Genomic DNA, 13,873 nt, shown 5'->3' with positions numbered 1-13,873 from the left:
CTCCTGGCTTTGGCCTGGCCCAGTCCTGGCTGTTGGTGGCCTTCTGGGGAGTGAACCAGTGGATGGAAGATAATCTCTCTCTCTGTTGCTCCGTCTCTCTATTTCTGTAACTGACTCTCAAATCAATAAAATCAAACAAAAAGAAAAATTTTAAATGCTGCTTTGCAGATTTTTTGATCAGTGCATGACTATGTTACGTGTATTTGACCCATCAAACATCTTTTTGTAAATATGACCATCTTAAACATAGCCAATTTTGGTAGCCTATTTTTTCTTATTTTGTTGATTCTTAGCCACCTTCTTGCCTTCTCCAAGTGTGACAGTCCTCGCTCTCCTCTAAACATAGTCAATTCTTAGAATGCACCCTTTTATGTTTTTCTCATGCTCATAACTCTATAGAGGCACACAGAATCCTAAGTTTTATTGGGGCTTTTGGTGATAATGGTACTATAAACGGATACTGCTATGCACGTGTCTGCTGCTTTTCTCCTCAGTAATATCCCATGGAAATCCATCTAATCCCCTCTTCTTTATGCATAAGGCTGTCAGGTGTGCCCATGCAGTTACTTTCTTTCCCTGGTCCTCTGTGAACTTTGATTTTGTTTCCTTGCTTTATATATGTGGGGTTTTTTTGTTGTTGTGTGTTTTTTTTTTTAAAGATTTGTTTATTTATTTGAAAGGCAGAACGGGAGATCTTCCATCTGCAGTTCACTCCCCAAATGGCTACAGCAGCCAGGGCTGGGCCAGGCTGATGCTGCAATCCAGGAACTCTGACCAGGTTTCCCACATGGGTGGCAGGAAGCCAGGCCCCAAACCAGACAGCAGTATAGGATGCGGGTATCCCAGGCAGTGACTTCACTGCTGCACAGAGTGCTCCCTTGGAATATACAGTCTCAATCACTGGTGGTTTGCCTTGTGTGGAATGGAGTCTCAAAAGGGAATTCCCAGGTCCAGAAGGATAGCTGTTTGCATTGTTAATAGCTTCTGCTGGATTGTTTTCCCAAAAAAGTGAAACCAGCCATGTGAGAGTATTTCTACCAGAAATAGGTGGTATTACATTTATTTTCTTAATCTCGCATTTATTTTTCTAAAGCCTCTTAAACTATTCTTTACACACACAGAGCTGAGGTTAATTTTAGTTTGACTTTGAAGTATGTTTCTCAGACAAGCACACCACTTTTATTGCCAGCATATCTGATGTCTTCTAAGTCTGGATAATATTTAATAATATGAGGCAGAGATGTTTAAAAATGGGTGATGATTTTCAAAAATAATTGTTTAAATAGTCCTAATCGATTTGGCTATCATCTCTGGGAAGTGGTATCCTCTTGAGGGAAGAAATCCAGTGCTCTCAGGCTGGGATTCCACTCTGCATATAGGTAACCTGCGACAGGATCACAGTTTTAGGTAAGGTATGTAGTGAGACCAAGGAGAAACTATCACCATTTCTTCCTTTCTTTTTATTTATTTTTTTATTTTATTTATTTGAAAGACAGTGTTACAGAGAGGTAGAGACAGAGAGAGATGTCTTCCATCCGCTGGTTCACTCCTCAGCTGGCTGATCCGAAACCAGGAACCAGGAGCTTCCTCTGGGTTTCCCACGTGGCTGCTGGGGCCCAAATACTTGGGCCCAGGCCATAGCAGAGAGCTGGATCGGAAGAGGAACAGCCCGAACTAGAGCCGGCGCCCATATGGGATGCCGGCGCTTCAGGCCAGGGCTTTAACCTGCTGCGCCACATTCATTTCTGATCTCACTGTCTTCTTGCATTTGGTATAATTGTAGTCTTTTAAGATTAGTGTTCATTTTGGATATCAAATAATGTCTGGGCTGACATCGGGGTGCGGTTAATACAAATCCTGTGTAAATCAGGCTGTGAGGTCTGTCATTGTGGCTGAGCCCCCAGAGTCGTCCCATAGATGAGATGATGCCAGCTGGAGGAAGGCTGCGTGGTCTTAGCCGCAAGGTGTATCCTTCTGGTCTAGACCTCGTTTCCCACCTCTCCTAACCCAGTGTGAGTACCTAATGAGCTCTGGATAATAACCTAGAGGCATTGCTGGGGACACTAATCTGGTTCAGGATAGCAGGCTTCCAGGCCTTAGCGAATGAATTGCTTGGCGTTTCCAAGATTGAAAATACTTTGTTCCCTTTTCAAGTGCTCCTTGGCAGCAGGTGAGGAATGTTAACGCTCCTGTAAGTGGCAATTAAGGCCAATTATAACTTGCCTAGCCTGCTGAGACAGTGAAGTGGAGTTAGTGGAGAGTTGCGTTCCTGTAAAATGGAGTGCTGCCTACCACCAGGGACAGGAACACAGTATTTCGTAACTGCCAGCAGCTTGTTTGTTGCCCTACAGAACACGAATGACACCTCTCCTGGCTTCTCTTGGATTCAATTTAGGAAATCCCAAGATTCACCTTGACTAATTTCTGTAATAGAAACCTCTGTCTTTCTGTGTCTTACTTAACTCTTCCTTCCCTTCAAATGATGTGCATCATTCAGTTTTTCCTTGGTTGTAATCATAATAGCTAACGTCTATTGACTCTTTAAGATTTGCTGGCCATTGCATTGCATGCAGGAGGCAAGATCAGCCTGCAGGTAGGGGCAGAAGTCTCTTGTCCAAGGCCACACAGCCACAGGTGATCAGGCTGCAAGTTGGCTACCCTGTCCCGGTCTCTGCCTTCTCTTTGCTGCTGCTGGTTTGCTGCTTGCTGCAAGTGAGCTAATTCACAGAACGACTTTGGCAGTTCAGGACCCCTTCATGAACCAGAGTAAAATAGATAAGTGGATCCCATTCAAACCACAACCAGTGTGTAATAATAGGCTATAAGTACATAGTAATAAAATAGAGACCAAATAAAGTCTATTAGGCATGAATGTTATTCTGTTAAAATTGTATTTTAGTCTGTAGTCTCTTAATTCTTTTCATAGAGAAATAGGACCAAGTACTACCCAGACCTAAACACTTAAACACAAGCCACCATTGGGAGATTGACTATCAAAATACATTGTATAGGGATTAGATATTGAGAAATGGTTTAAAGAAAATAATACTTTACAAGCAGAAAAGCAGTATTTGCTTAGAAATTTTATTCAGAGCATTGTGAGAGACATGTGAACGTTTAAAACTTTGATCTGGGTTGAGGGTTGTGGCACAGGAGGTTAAGCCACTGCTTGGGACACCCACGTGCCTTATCAGAGCATGGGTTTGTGTCCTGGTTACTCTTCCAGTCCAGCTTCTTGCCAGTGTTCCCTGGGAGGCAGCAGATGGTGGCTCAAGTTCTTGGACTTGATACCCTCTTGGGAGACATGAATTGGAGTTCCAGCCCCTGGATTTGGTCTGGTCCAGTCCTAGCTGTAGTGGGCATTTGGCAGGGTTGGGGTGGAAGGTGAACCAGAAGTTGGAACATGGATCTGTATCTCTTCCCCTCCCTCCCACCTGTCTTTGCCTGTCAAAGTGATGATAATAAATAAAAATAATAAATAAAATAAATAAAACCTAACATTAAAACCTTGGATCATTGCTTTATTCTTAGCTTTTGTGTATTTTAAGTCATCCCTTTGCCGATACAGTTCTCAAAAATGAGTTCGTGGGCTGGTATTGTGGCACAGTGGGTTAAGCTACTGCCTCCTGCAACACTAGCATCCCTTATGAGTCCTAGGTTGAGTCCAGGCTGCTCCACTTGTGGTATAGCTGCCTGCTAAAGCACCTGGGAAAGCAGCAAAAAATGGCGTAAGTGCTCGGGTCCCTGCCCAATGTGGGAGACCCCGAGGGAATACCAGGCTCCTGGTTTTGACCTGACCCAGCCCTAGCCCTAGCCTTTGCTGCCATTTAGGGAGTGAAACCGCTTATGGAATATCTGTCTCTCCCTCTCTCTCTATGATTGTCTTTCAAGTAAAATAAAGCAAGCTTACAAAGAAAAAAAATAACTGTCCCAAGACACAACATTGTGAAATATCAGAATACCAAATAATAATAATACAATTAATATAAATAAGTTCCTGTTGTTTCTCTACAACGTTAAATATTTTTTTGTAGCATTAAGAACATTTGCTAAAATGCAGTCAGATTTTCATCGGGGTTATAGAAAATTATTTGCAGGACCAGAATTGGGTGGTTCTCATAATTTTTTTTGCCTTACTAGCACGGTCCTCTTGTGTGAATGCAAACATAGGAAAGGCAAGGAATGGTTAAAGGGAGCTGTTAAGGACTGTGGTGTCTGGTCTGAACGGTGCAGGGATGGGAAAGCTAGGCTTGGCCTGAGAAAGTGCCCCTCATCCCAGTTCTGGGGTTTTTGTTTGTTTTTTTTAAAGACTTATTTATTTGAAAGGCAGAGTTACAGAGAGCCAGAGGCAAAAAGAGAGAGAGTCCTTTCATCCGCTGGTTCACTCCCCAAATGGCCAGAGCTGGGCTGATCAGAGGCCAGGAGCCAGGAGCTTCTTCCAGGTCTCCCATGGGGGTACAGCTGCTTTCCCAGGTCAGAGCAGAGACCGAAGCAGAAGTGGAGCAGCTGAGACTAGAACCAGCGCCCACATGGGTCATTAGTACTGCAGGTAGGTAGCTTTACCCCCTACGCCACAGAGCCAGTGCCCCCAATTCTGTTTTAAGATCGAGGACTTGGAGACTCATCACCCGTCCACTGGAGAGGGCAAGAGAGGTCCAGTGAACAAATGGACTCATGGCCATCAGGCTGTAAGGCAATAGAACTTTATTTTTTACTTCTAGCTTAGGAAAAGCTTCAGCAAGTTAACCTACAATTCTTATTTTTGCTGATCAACTCTCGAAAAGATTGGGGCAGTGGTGTCTTTTTCCTGTGCCTGTAAGACTTGCCTGTAAGGCTTCCCTTCTGTTCTTCCAGTGTTTCTTAAGGGCCGCATAGTCTTGGGTTGGATTATTGCAGCTGTAATCAGTCTGGGGAGAAAATAAGTAAGTGTCAGAACCCTCCAGATTTTTAAGGTGAAGGCAACCTGAGTGCCTGCTGTGAAAATGCAGCGGTACGGCCACTATTCTTTTGTTTTCGAGTCAGCTTAGAATGTGTTTCTGGTCTGACAGTAGCTGCTCCCCACGCCTCAGAACTCTTGCCTCCCCTGCCAGGCCCGGTTGTTTCTCCACAGCCAGTCTGGGGCAATGGCGTTGGGTCGAGGAGTCTTTTCCACCACCTCTGGGTCATTCTGATCTGTCAGGCATTTGAACCTTTATCACTGCAAAACTGAAATCATGGGGCAGTTTTTTCCATGAGTGTTTGACAGTAGAGTTGTCGACTCATGAGAGGATGAGCAGTTAAGTGGGGAGTCTGAGAGGACTGAGATAGCGAAACATCCAGGCCACGGGAAACTTGGTTCACAAGGAGCTACGTGGAACAGTTTTTGGATTAAAAGTGTACAGAAGGGTGCCATCTTTAGTGCTGCACTGGTTAAACACCAAACTGTGCAGTCAGGTTATACACAAGTATTTATACTTTGCAAATATGCACAGAAAATAAGCTGATATATTGAGGAGGAAAAATGTGCCTAGGGTTTAATAAACTTTAAAAAAAATTTTAGTAAGTATGAATAGTATAGGGGAAATTAAAACACAGGGAAAGTCTGCTCATATTTATAGAAATGTCTAACTTGAAGACTTTGAGATCTGCCAAGACTAGGATTTATAGTGAATCATGTCAATTTTCTAATGTGCTGGGCAATAGCAATGTCAATTTAAAGTATTCAGAAAAATTCGGGTGTAAGTCACGTTTCGGCAGGTGAAATTTGCAAACTCCACCTCCCCTGGCTTTGGCAGGTTGCCTTTGAAATGGAAGGATAAATTTACAGCGACCAGGACGCCGTGTGTGACCATATTAGATGAAATTAGACTCCACCCCCTGTTTTCTGTTGATCTGCCAGGACCTTTGTAATTCAAGTGCTTTTTACAGTAGTAGCAAATGTTACATAAGCCCAAACATGGAGCATATTTGGAGTTGGTGGGCAGACCCGAATCATGATGCAGGCGTGCAGTAGCAAGTGTGCAATGAGGTGCAGCCAAATTCTGTGAATGGAAGGTAAGAAGACGCCTCTCCAGAACAGCCCTTCCTCTGCGCAGGGACTGAAAGCTCTACTGGGTAAGTTTTCTGAGGCGGTGTTCAGAGGCTGGGCTTGGCTCAGGGCCCGGTTCTGGGTGAGCCTGCGGAAGGTGGGTTAGGTCTCCGCCAACGTTCCATAGAACCAGAGAGAGCTGAGAAGAGTTTGTACAGGCCTTCTTCCTCCTGGCTTTTGTCCTGCCCTGCCAGCAGGCCCGGAAGGCTGTGCTGCCTAAGTGCGGAGGGAGGGAACGCCGCGGAGCTCGGGGATCAGAGTGGGTAATCGCAGCGAGAGGGATTAGCTGCTGCAAGCTGTCCTAGGGAGCCATTCTGAAATGTCATTTGAGTGATCTGGCCAAAGTTCAAACACAGACAGGAGTCGAGTTTGCTATTAACTCTACCAAAATGCTGAGGTTTGCAGCAAACGGTTCCCTTCTAAAACAGGGAGAGCATTGGTTACACTGCTCTCTAAAAATGGAGGAACGCTGTGACACGCTTTAACTGTTTGTTTTTTTTTTTTATCTTGTGGTAAGTGAGGTTTCATGACAGGCAGTTCGCAGTGTTTCCTGTAGAATGTGTTTGAAAGCAGTTTTGTCAGATACTTCAAATCCACAGTGAAGTTTCAAACAGAATACTGTGTCAAGAGGAAGAACAACTTCAAAACAGAAACAGTAGCCCTGGGAAGTCATTCAGTAACTTAAATTGAGTGTGTAAAAATGTAATGACGGACTGGCTACGAGCAGGACGATGTTTTCAGTTGTGTTATTAAGGTGGCCGGCAGAGCTCAGGATTCTTTCTGGGTGGGTGCTGAGGCCGTTCTGCACGGCACCTTACATGTCTCGTGCATTCTGTCTTCATGCCGGAAGTGAGGTGACAGCTGAATTCTTTAGTTTTCACGGGATTCAGATTTCATGCCTTCTGCAATAATGAGCTGGACCGGATGGTTGCAGTTGACAACTGGAAGTTAGCTGTCCAGCTGTGGGACTTGGAACGCAAATAGATTGTATTGATCCTGAATCGATTTGCTATAGATGGCAAGTTTTCTAAAAGCCCTTTTCAGGCAGTTCTAGTTTTACCGTTGCTACTTTCATTTTTGCGTGTCACTTCTGGTGCTTTACCAGGTGACTGCTGCAGTCTACAAGTGAAGCAGATACTGTTCCTGACTTCTTGGGGGGGATAAAACATGGTGTGAACTCGCTGAAACACTGGCATTATTAAGTAATTAATCACCCCTTTCTTCTTAAGAGAGTGGTTAAAGAAGATGACCTCCAAGCTGTGTCACGCGTGTGAGGTTTTTGCTGTGCTTCTGCTCACAGTCGTCTGGTCTTGTCCCCACTTGGGTCCGGAATACAGTGCAACACCAGCAGCACCTGAGCCTAGTGGAAGAGAACAGGCAGTGGAACAGGACGCAGGCAGTGCACCCTGCAGCTTGGAGCGCTGCTGCCTCCCGGCCTGCGACCAAGATTCCCCACCCCAAAGGCAGTTCCCATTTTGCAAAAGAAAACAAACACGGGAGAACTCTAATTTGAATTTCACCAACTGCCTTTCTGTCTCTCCCTGTCTACCCCTCCTTGGGTGCAAAACTTAAGACAGAAGCATAGTATATTTTTGGTTTTCGAGTTTTCTGTCGAGATCTCCCCCTTCACATCTTGTTGTTAGCTCTGTGTCTTCATTTGGGAAGAACTGTCACCCAGACACATAGTGTGTCTGGGGATACCTGGATGAGGACTGAGTGGTGCTTGAAATACACGTGCTGTCACACATGGGAGGTTCAGCTGGTAATGGTAACTGGCTGCATTTATAGTGTACCTTTCTCCTTCACAGATAAAAATGTAAAGTACCTGCAGTTGGGTGGATTTGGGGTTTTGTCGGTTTTTTTCTTCCTTCTCACATACTGGTAACTGAGGAATAGAAACAAGTCAAGTGAATGAAGAGGTGGGCCGGAGGCCGGGAGGTGAATTTTTACCAAGTGATGTGCATCATTTGGATGTTGGGATCCTGTGTGTCTCAGCGTGGTCAGTTGCTCTGCTCTGTCAGCATCGTTTGGCTAACTCTGTGCCTCCTAAGGATGGCAGAGAGAAGAGTCCTTAGGGCTGTTAGGACAGTAGAAGTATCAGCCAGTGTGTCATCCATCGCTTGCTAATGGTAGTCAGAAATGGTGACAGCAAGATCACAGAGGTGGCAGATAGCGTTAGCTGGCTGTGTTTTGCTCAGAGCAGTGGCAGCCTTTCCCTAGAGTGAACGAGCATGAATATGTTGCTGAAGTCGGAGTCTGCTCCTGTTGGGGGGCAGGGCGGGGGGGGGGGTAGGGGTGGTTTGCCCAGCATAGCAAGGGAACCCTTTGAAAAACCAGCTGGTTACTGAAAGTGTTCAGCTTTCCTGAGGATAAGCTGTCTCGTGACAGTGGCTGTGAAGCAAAGATGCTCTGCCCGCTGCCTGTCATTCCCGCTCTTTCAGTAAAGTACTTGAATGTTCTACTCATGTTTGCAGAGAGCTGCAAGTTACCCAGACAGAGGAGAGGAGTCTCCCTCCCCCCACCCCCCCCCCACCCCCCGCCTCTGATACTCCGTTTTTCATATTTCTCACATACTTGAAAGCTAAGTTCAGGAACAACAGCCCTCACGGGAAGGATTCCTGGCAAGGGGATTACTTGAGGTTGCCATATTTTTGCTCCTTTCTTAGCAACGTTATTTACACTCTGTTCACGCCTGTCCCTTCCCCCACGGGAGTGGAGTCGCTCTCCCTTGTAATCTGCCCTTTGTGATCTGCGGCCTTTCATGCCGCCGTGTGAATGCGGGTGCTGCAGGGGCCTGCCCAGAGACGTGGAAATGCCCAGAGACCAAGGGCTCCTGCAGAAAGCCCTCACTTGAAGAGCTTGATAATTTGATTACAGACCTTTGGTGAAAAGTTGTTTCAAGTGGCCCAAGGGCTGTAAGTGACTCTGTTTCCGCACTTTCCCCTTATATTTTAATTTGAAAGCACCTTCCCAGGAGGGGGAGGAGAGATGCATTTGGCAGAGGTAGCTGTTGGAGACTGATTTGTTAGCGCAGCCAGTGTGGAGATCGTCCTTTTCAGTGAAATCCCTCTAGTGGAAATGATGCAGAGTGCTTTGTGGCAAAGATTGCTTTCTCGGTGTTTGCCAGAGCCATTTGTAACCTACCTAGGCATGCTCCGTGCTCCGAGGCTGCCTCCTGGCCACAGCCTCAGCTTGCTGTGCTCCGAGGCACTGCGTGGCATGGCCGGCTCTGGATTCCACAACTTGGGGTTTGAATGTTACAGAGACCGTCCCAGCGAATTGCCTGCTTTTCAGCAACTGTGCTAACGGCAGCTCTATCTGGAGTGATCTCATAAAGTGCCTGGGAAACCTTGAGAAAATGGATCAAAGAAGATTTAAGATGGAAAAGAAGCCGCGACAACAAAGAGTGGAGTAGGACTGTTGGTGGGTCAGGAACATACGCATGCTTTTTAAAATAATAAAAAATTTACTTACAGTGAAAGCAGTAAGAAAGCACCAAATGCTAGATTTCTGAACGTAATCCGTGTTGTGATTTTGTTACTGAAAACCCAAAGTCAGTGTTTCACAGATATGATTGCTTACGATAGTGCTAGAGTAGATATGCCCAGTTATTCACTGAGTTTTCAAAAAGTGTATGAAGTGGTACTTCAGAATTATGTATAGATTTGTAAAGATGTGGTTCAGTTGTGAATGACAGAAGCTTAGGGAAAATGTGTAATGATGTGTAATGAAGTACTGAGGGTTCTTTCTGTTTGTTTTTCTATTTGTTCTCAATATCTTGACTTAGAGTCCACCTCAAGGCCTGCTGTCGAATGTCTCTTAGGGGGTCATAATCCTTGGGAAACACAGAAGATGCCAGCTGACACTCACAAATTGTGTGTGGCAACTTGAAAGTAAAGTATGACAGTTTGAGTTCATTGAGAGCTTCACACTGCTGTGACTTTTCAACCTTAAAAATAAAACAGTTTTATTCTGTCGAGGGGACAGCTTAATGAATGACCCAAACGTTTTTTTTCACATGTAGATTTTTTTAATTGGCACCTGCGATGCCTCGCCAAAGGACCCATGCACTTCACCTGTGTTTTGCCTCATGGACTCATGTGTATGCTTGATTATTCAGAGGTCACTGTGGGGCAGGCTGTCAGCTAGCGCGGGGAAGCCTATGTTCCTTGAAGCGTGGGTGCTGTTTCTCAGCAGGCCTCTGTGGGCAGAGAGTGCACCCCATGAAATCTTCCGAGATCGAATCTGTCCCGAGAGTCGAATTTAAAGAAAAATGGTGGGTTTTCTGAATCATTACTCCAATAATCTGCCTAAAATCTTAATTTCATTCAAGTCTGCAGTGAAGATGTTAAGAACCCAAATATTTGGACCATCATCTGCCGCATTCCGAGGTGGATTCTCGAAGGAAGCTGGGTCAGAAGAAGAGTTGAGACTCAGTGCCCGGCACTCCATTGTGAGATGCAGGCGTACCGAGTGGAGGCTTAACCCACTGCGCCTCAGGGCCCGCCCTGAGAAAATACTTGTGTCTTGAAGAAGCATCCCATTTGTTTGGTCTGAATTTACATTTTTGAATGAATTATTTACTACTCTGAGCTCCCTTCTGAGAAGAGCATAATATGGGAAGTCCCTAACTTAATGATGTTTTGACATGAGATTTTTGGACTTTCGGATGGTACACAAGCAATGTGCACTCAGTAGCAGCCGTAATTTGAATTGTGATCTTTTGCAGGGCTAGCAGTATGTGGTCGGTCCTCTCTAATGATGTAGGCAGCAGCAGGAGCTCCTGTGTTGCTGAGCTATGATTCTTGGTATGCATTAGATGGATTCGGTACATTTTTGCCTCATGATAGCCTCAATTCATGATTGGTTTATCGGGAAATAAATGCATTGTAGGTCAAGGAACATCTGCCTCTTTCTGGAATGACGTTTCTATAAATAGACTAAATCCTTAGCACACTGGAGGAAATAACATGAAACTGGGTTTGGCTTGTTCTAAGGTGGTTTTCATCTGCTTTAATTATCAGGAGATACCTTAAGTACTTGTTTTCAAACTGAAGAAACGTCTGTAGCCGGCATCAGCTGAACTGACATACACGAGGCATCTGTCTTAGTCCCTGTTGAATTCTGAATGCCTGGCGTATAGCGGGCCTTGGTGTATAGGCTTTGTGAATGAATCTTCATCCGCTCAGGTCCAGCACCAGAGGTGAAGATGCTTCCCAGGTGATAGCTGGGTGTCCACGGTCACCCAGCTAATCACTCGTAGAGCAAGGATGTGAACCCACATGTCCCTGACTGCTAAATTCTTGCCCCTTTCTCATAAGATTGATCTTACTTACAGAAAGGCACCTGGATGTTCCGGAGTCAGCCTGACTGGGATTGCACCTCAGCTCTGCCCCGTAACTAGCTGTGTGATGTTGAGCAGCTGCTTTGAGTCCTTTAAAGCCTAGGCTTCCTCATCGGGAAAGTGGGGATAATCACAGTGTCTATTTTGTTAGATGGTCGTGATTGAATGGGATAATCCCTGTAAATCTCGTAGTATGGAGCCTGGGCCTGGTTTTGGCACAGTGAACAATGGCAGCTGCTGCTGTTGTTGTTGAAGGTGAGAGTTCTTATCAGTCAGTTGTTTGGATTATAAAAGATTAGTAAAATATTTAATAAGATACAAGAGAAGAGCCCTGAGTCAAAGGAGTTTTGTGGGGTTTTCTCAGCCATGAGGCCCTCTCGCATGATGCCGACTGAGAATGGTACGCATGGACACCAGGCTCATGATTGAGATAGTACACCTTGCTTTGTTTTGGCACGTGTGGAATTGAGACTAGAACACTAAAGCAAATTTCTTTTTTAAAAATATGTATCTGATAATCAGGTGAAATATATTCTCTACAGAAAAATTGAAGCAGTACACAAAAATTTTTAAAAAATAGACCTGAATTCTTAGGAATAGCCACTTTTTGGGGGGAAAAAAAAAGCTTGACATAAATCCCAGACTGTTTTCAAGCATGGATGACAGTATTTGAAGTTTCAGTTTGCTTTGTCTAAAATTTTAGTTTTGTGCCTCACTTGTGCACAAGTTATTTTTGTTTTCAAAACAGTACTTTATTTGATATAAAAATATTTATTTTTTTGCCATGAACTCTGATTTATCCTTGCATATTAATACTTAAAATTTTTGTTTTTTAAATGTCAGCATAAACTCAAAATTACACGTTGGATGTTCTTTGTTGCTTCCTATTTTAGAAGATCTACTGAGAACTGTCCCTCCCTTCCCCCCATCCTGATTGTGCCTTCAGCCATGTTACATGTTTGAGTCACAAGGGGAAAGAGAACCCAGTGTGTGTCTGCATGTCTGTGTGTGTGTCTTCATCTCTCACTCTCCTACTTTCTGCCTCTTTTTTTTTTTTAAAGATTTATTTATTTATTTGAAAGAGTTACACAGAGAGAGGAGAGGCAGAGAGAGAGAGAGAGAGAGAGAGGTCCTCCATCCAATGGTTCACTCCCCAGTTGGCCGCAACGGCCGGAGCTGTGCCAATCCGGAGCCAGGAGCCAGGAGCTTCCTCTGGGTCCCCCGTGCAGGTGCAGGGGCCCAAGGATTTGGGCCATCTTCTGCTTTCCCAGGCCATAGCAGAGAGCTGGACCAGAAGTAGAGCAGCCAGGTCTCGAACTGGCGCCCATATGGGATGCCGGTGCTTCAGGCCCGGGTGTTAAACACTCATTGCGCCACAGCACCGGCCCCCCACTTTCTTCCTTTTCTCTATCTCCCGACCCGTGTCTTTTATCCCATGCTCCCACCACACACACAAACACATACACACACACTATATACTACATACTTGATTGCCTTTCTGTCTGGTCTGTCTTTGTAATTTGTTGTCTGAATGTTGGTCACCCTGCCTGTGTTTCCCTAGTTGGAAAGGCAGCAGTGTGTTTCTCTGACTTGGAGCTGTGTCCTAGAGAGGTGATCACTGAAAACTCAGCTTAGACTCCATAGCAGACCACACTGCAGTAGCACTTAGCATCTGGCCACTACTTCATCCACTTAATGTAGGGTCTGTAACTCTACTACTCATAATTTGCCCATTTCTCTTTTGATCTAGAAACAAGCACTCTTTTTTAAGATGAAAAATAAGCTCTAGGGGGTAGTCATTTTAGCCTGCCATCCCACATTGAAGTACTTGGGTTCAGTGGCCGACTCTGGCTCCTGATGCCAGCTTTCTGCTGATGGAGACCTTGGAAGGCAGCAGTGATGGCTCAAGTAGTTCAGTTCCTGCCACCCATGTTGGAGACCTGGATTTCATTCCTGGCTCCTGACTTCAGCCTGGCCCAGACCCAGCCATTGCAGGCATTTGGAGAGTGAACTACTACTAGATGGGAGCTCACACTGTCTGTTGTTCTTTCTTGTTGTCTGCCTTTCTCTTTCAAATAAATAAAATATTTTAAAAGATAAAAAAAAAAAAAATAAGTACCCGTAGTGAAAGGTTGAGGGGAGTCCAGCTCAACTGTACTTAAATCTGTTTTCTTTACCTTCTTGTGAAGAGAAAGGCAGATGCTGCCTTTTGCGTAGAGTAGCTGACCAGTTCAGCATGTGAGGAACTGCTGAATTCAGTAGACTGACAAGGATTTGAGGTGGCATAGTCCATTTGCAGGTTTTCGTGAATGAAAGAAATGCACATGATAGAGTGACCTTCTCTTTATTTCAACTTTTATCCTTGAAGCAGAAGGTACAAATTTTTTACAGTATAATTGATAGATTGGCATCCTGAGGAAGCTTTGAAATTTGATGCTTTAGTGCTGTCCTCCTTACGGAAA

General features: G+C 44.9%; 1 protein-coding gene across 8 annotated transcripts in view; it reads left to right on the top strand.

The window, feature by feature from the left end:
- ATXN7 (ataxin 7) overlaps positions 1-13,873 on the top strand; it is a 160,832-nt gene that overhangs the window by 116,606 nt on the left and 30,353 nt on the right. For 2 of the 8 annotated variants that reach the window (XM_070049970.1, XM_070049969.1), the window contains exon 1: positions 5,891-6,093. The exons of the other annotated variants lie outside the window; for them this stretch is intronic. In XM_070049970.1, the coding sequence (XP_069906071.1) occupies positions 6,027-6,093 (67 nt within the window). In that variant the 5' untranslated portion in view covers positions 5,891-6,026. Of the gene's footprint in view, positions 1-5,890; positions 6,094-13,873 lie in introns of those variants that run through there. 8 annotated transcript variants of the gene reach the window in all.

Source organism: Oryctolagus cuniculus, chromosome 10 (assembly GCF_964237555.1).
Source record: "Oryctolagus cuniculus chromosome 10, mOryCun1.1, whole genome shotgun sequence".
Lineage (NCBI taxonomy): Eukaryota > Metazoa > Chordata > Mammalia > Lagomorpha > Leporidae > Oryctolagus > Oryctolagus cuniculus.
Note: the sequence above shows the minus strand (reverse complement) of the source record. Positions and strands in the feature narration are given on the sequence as shown.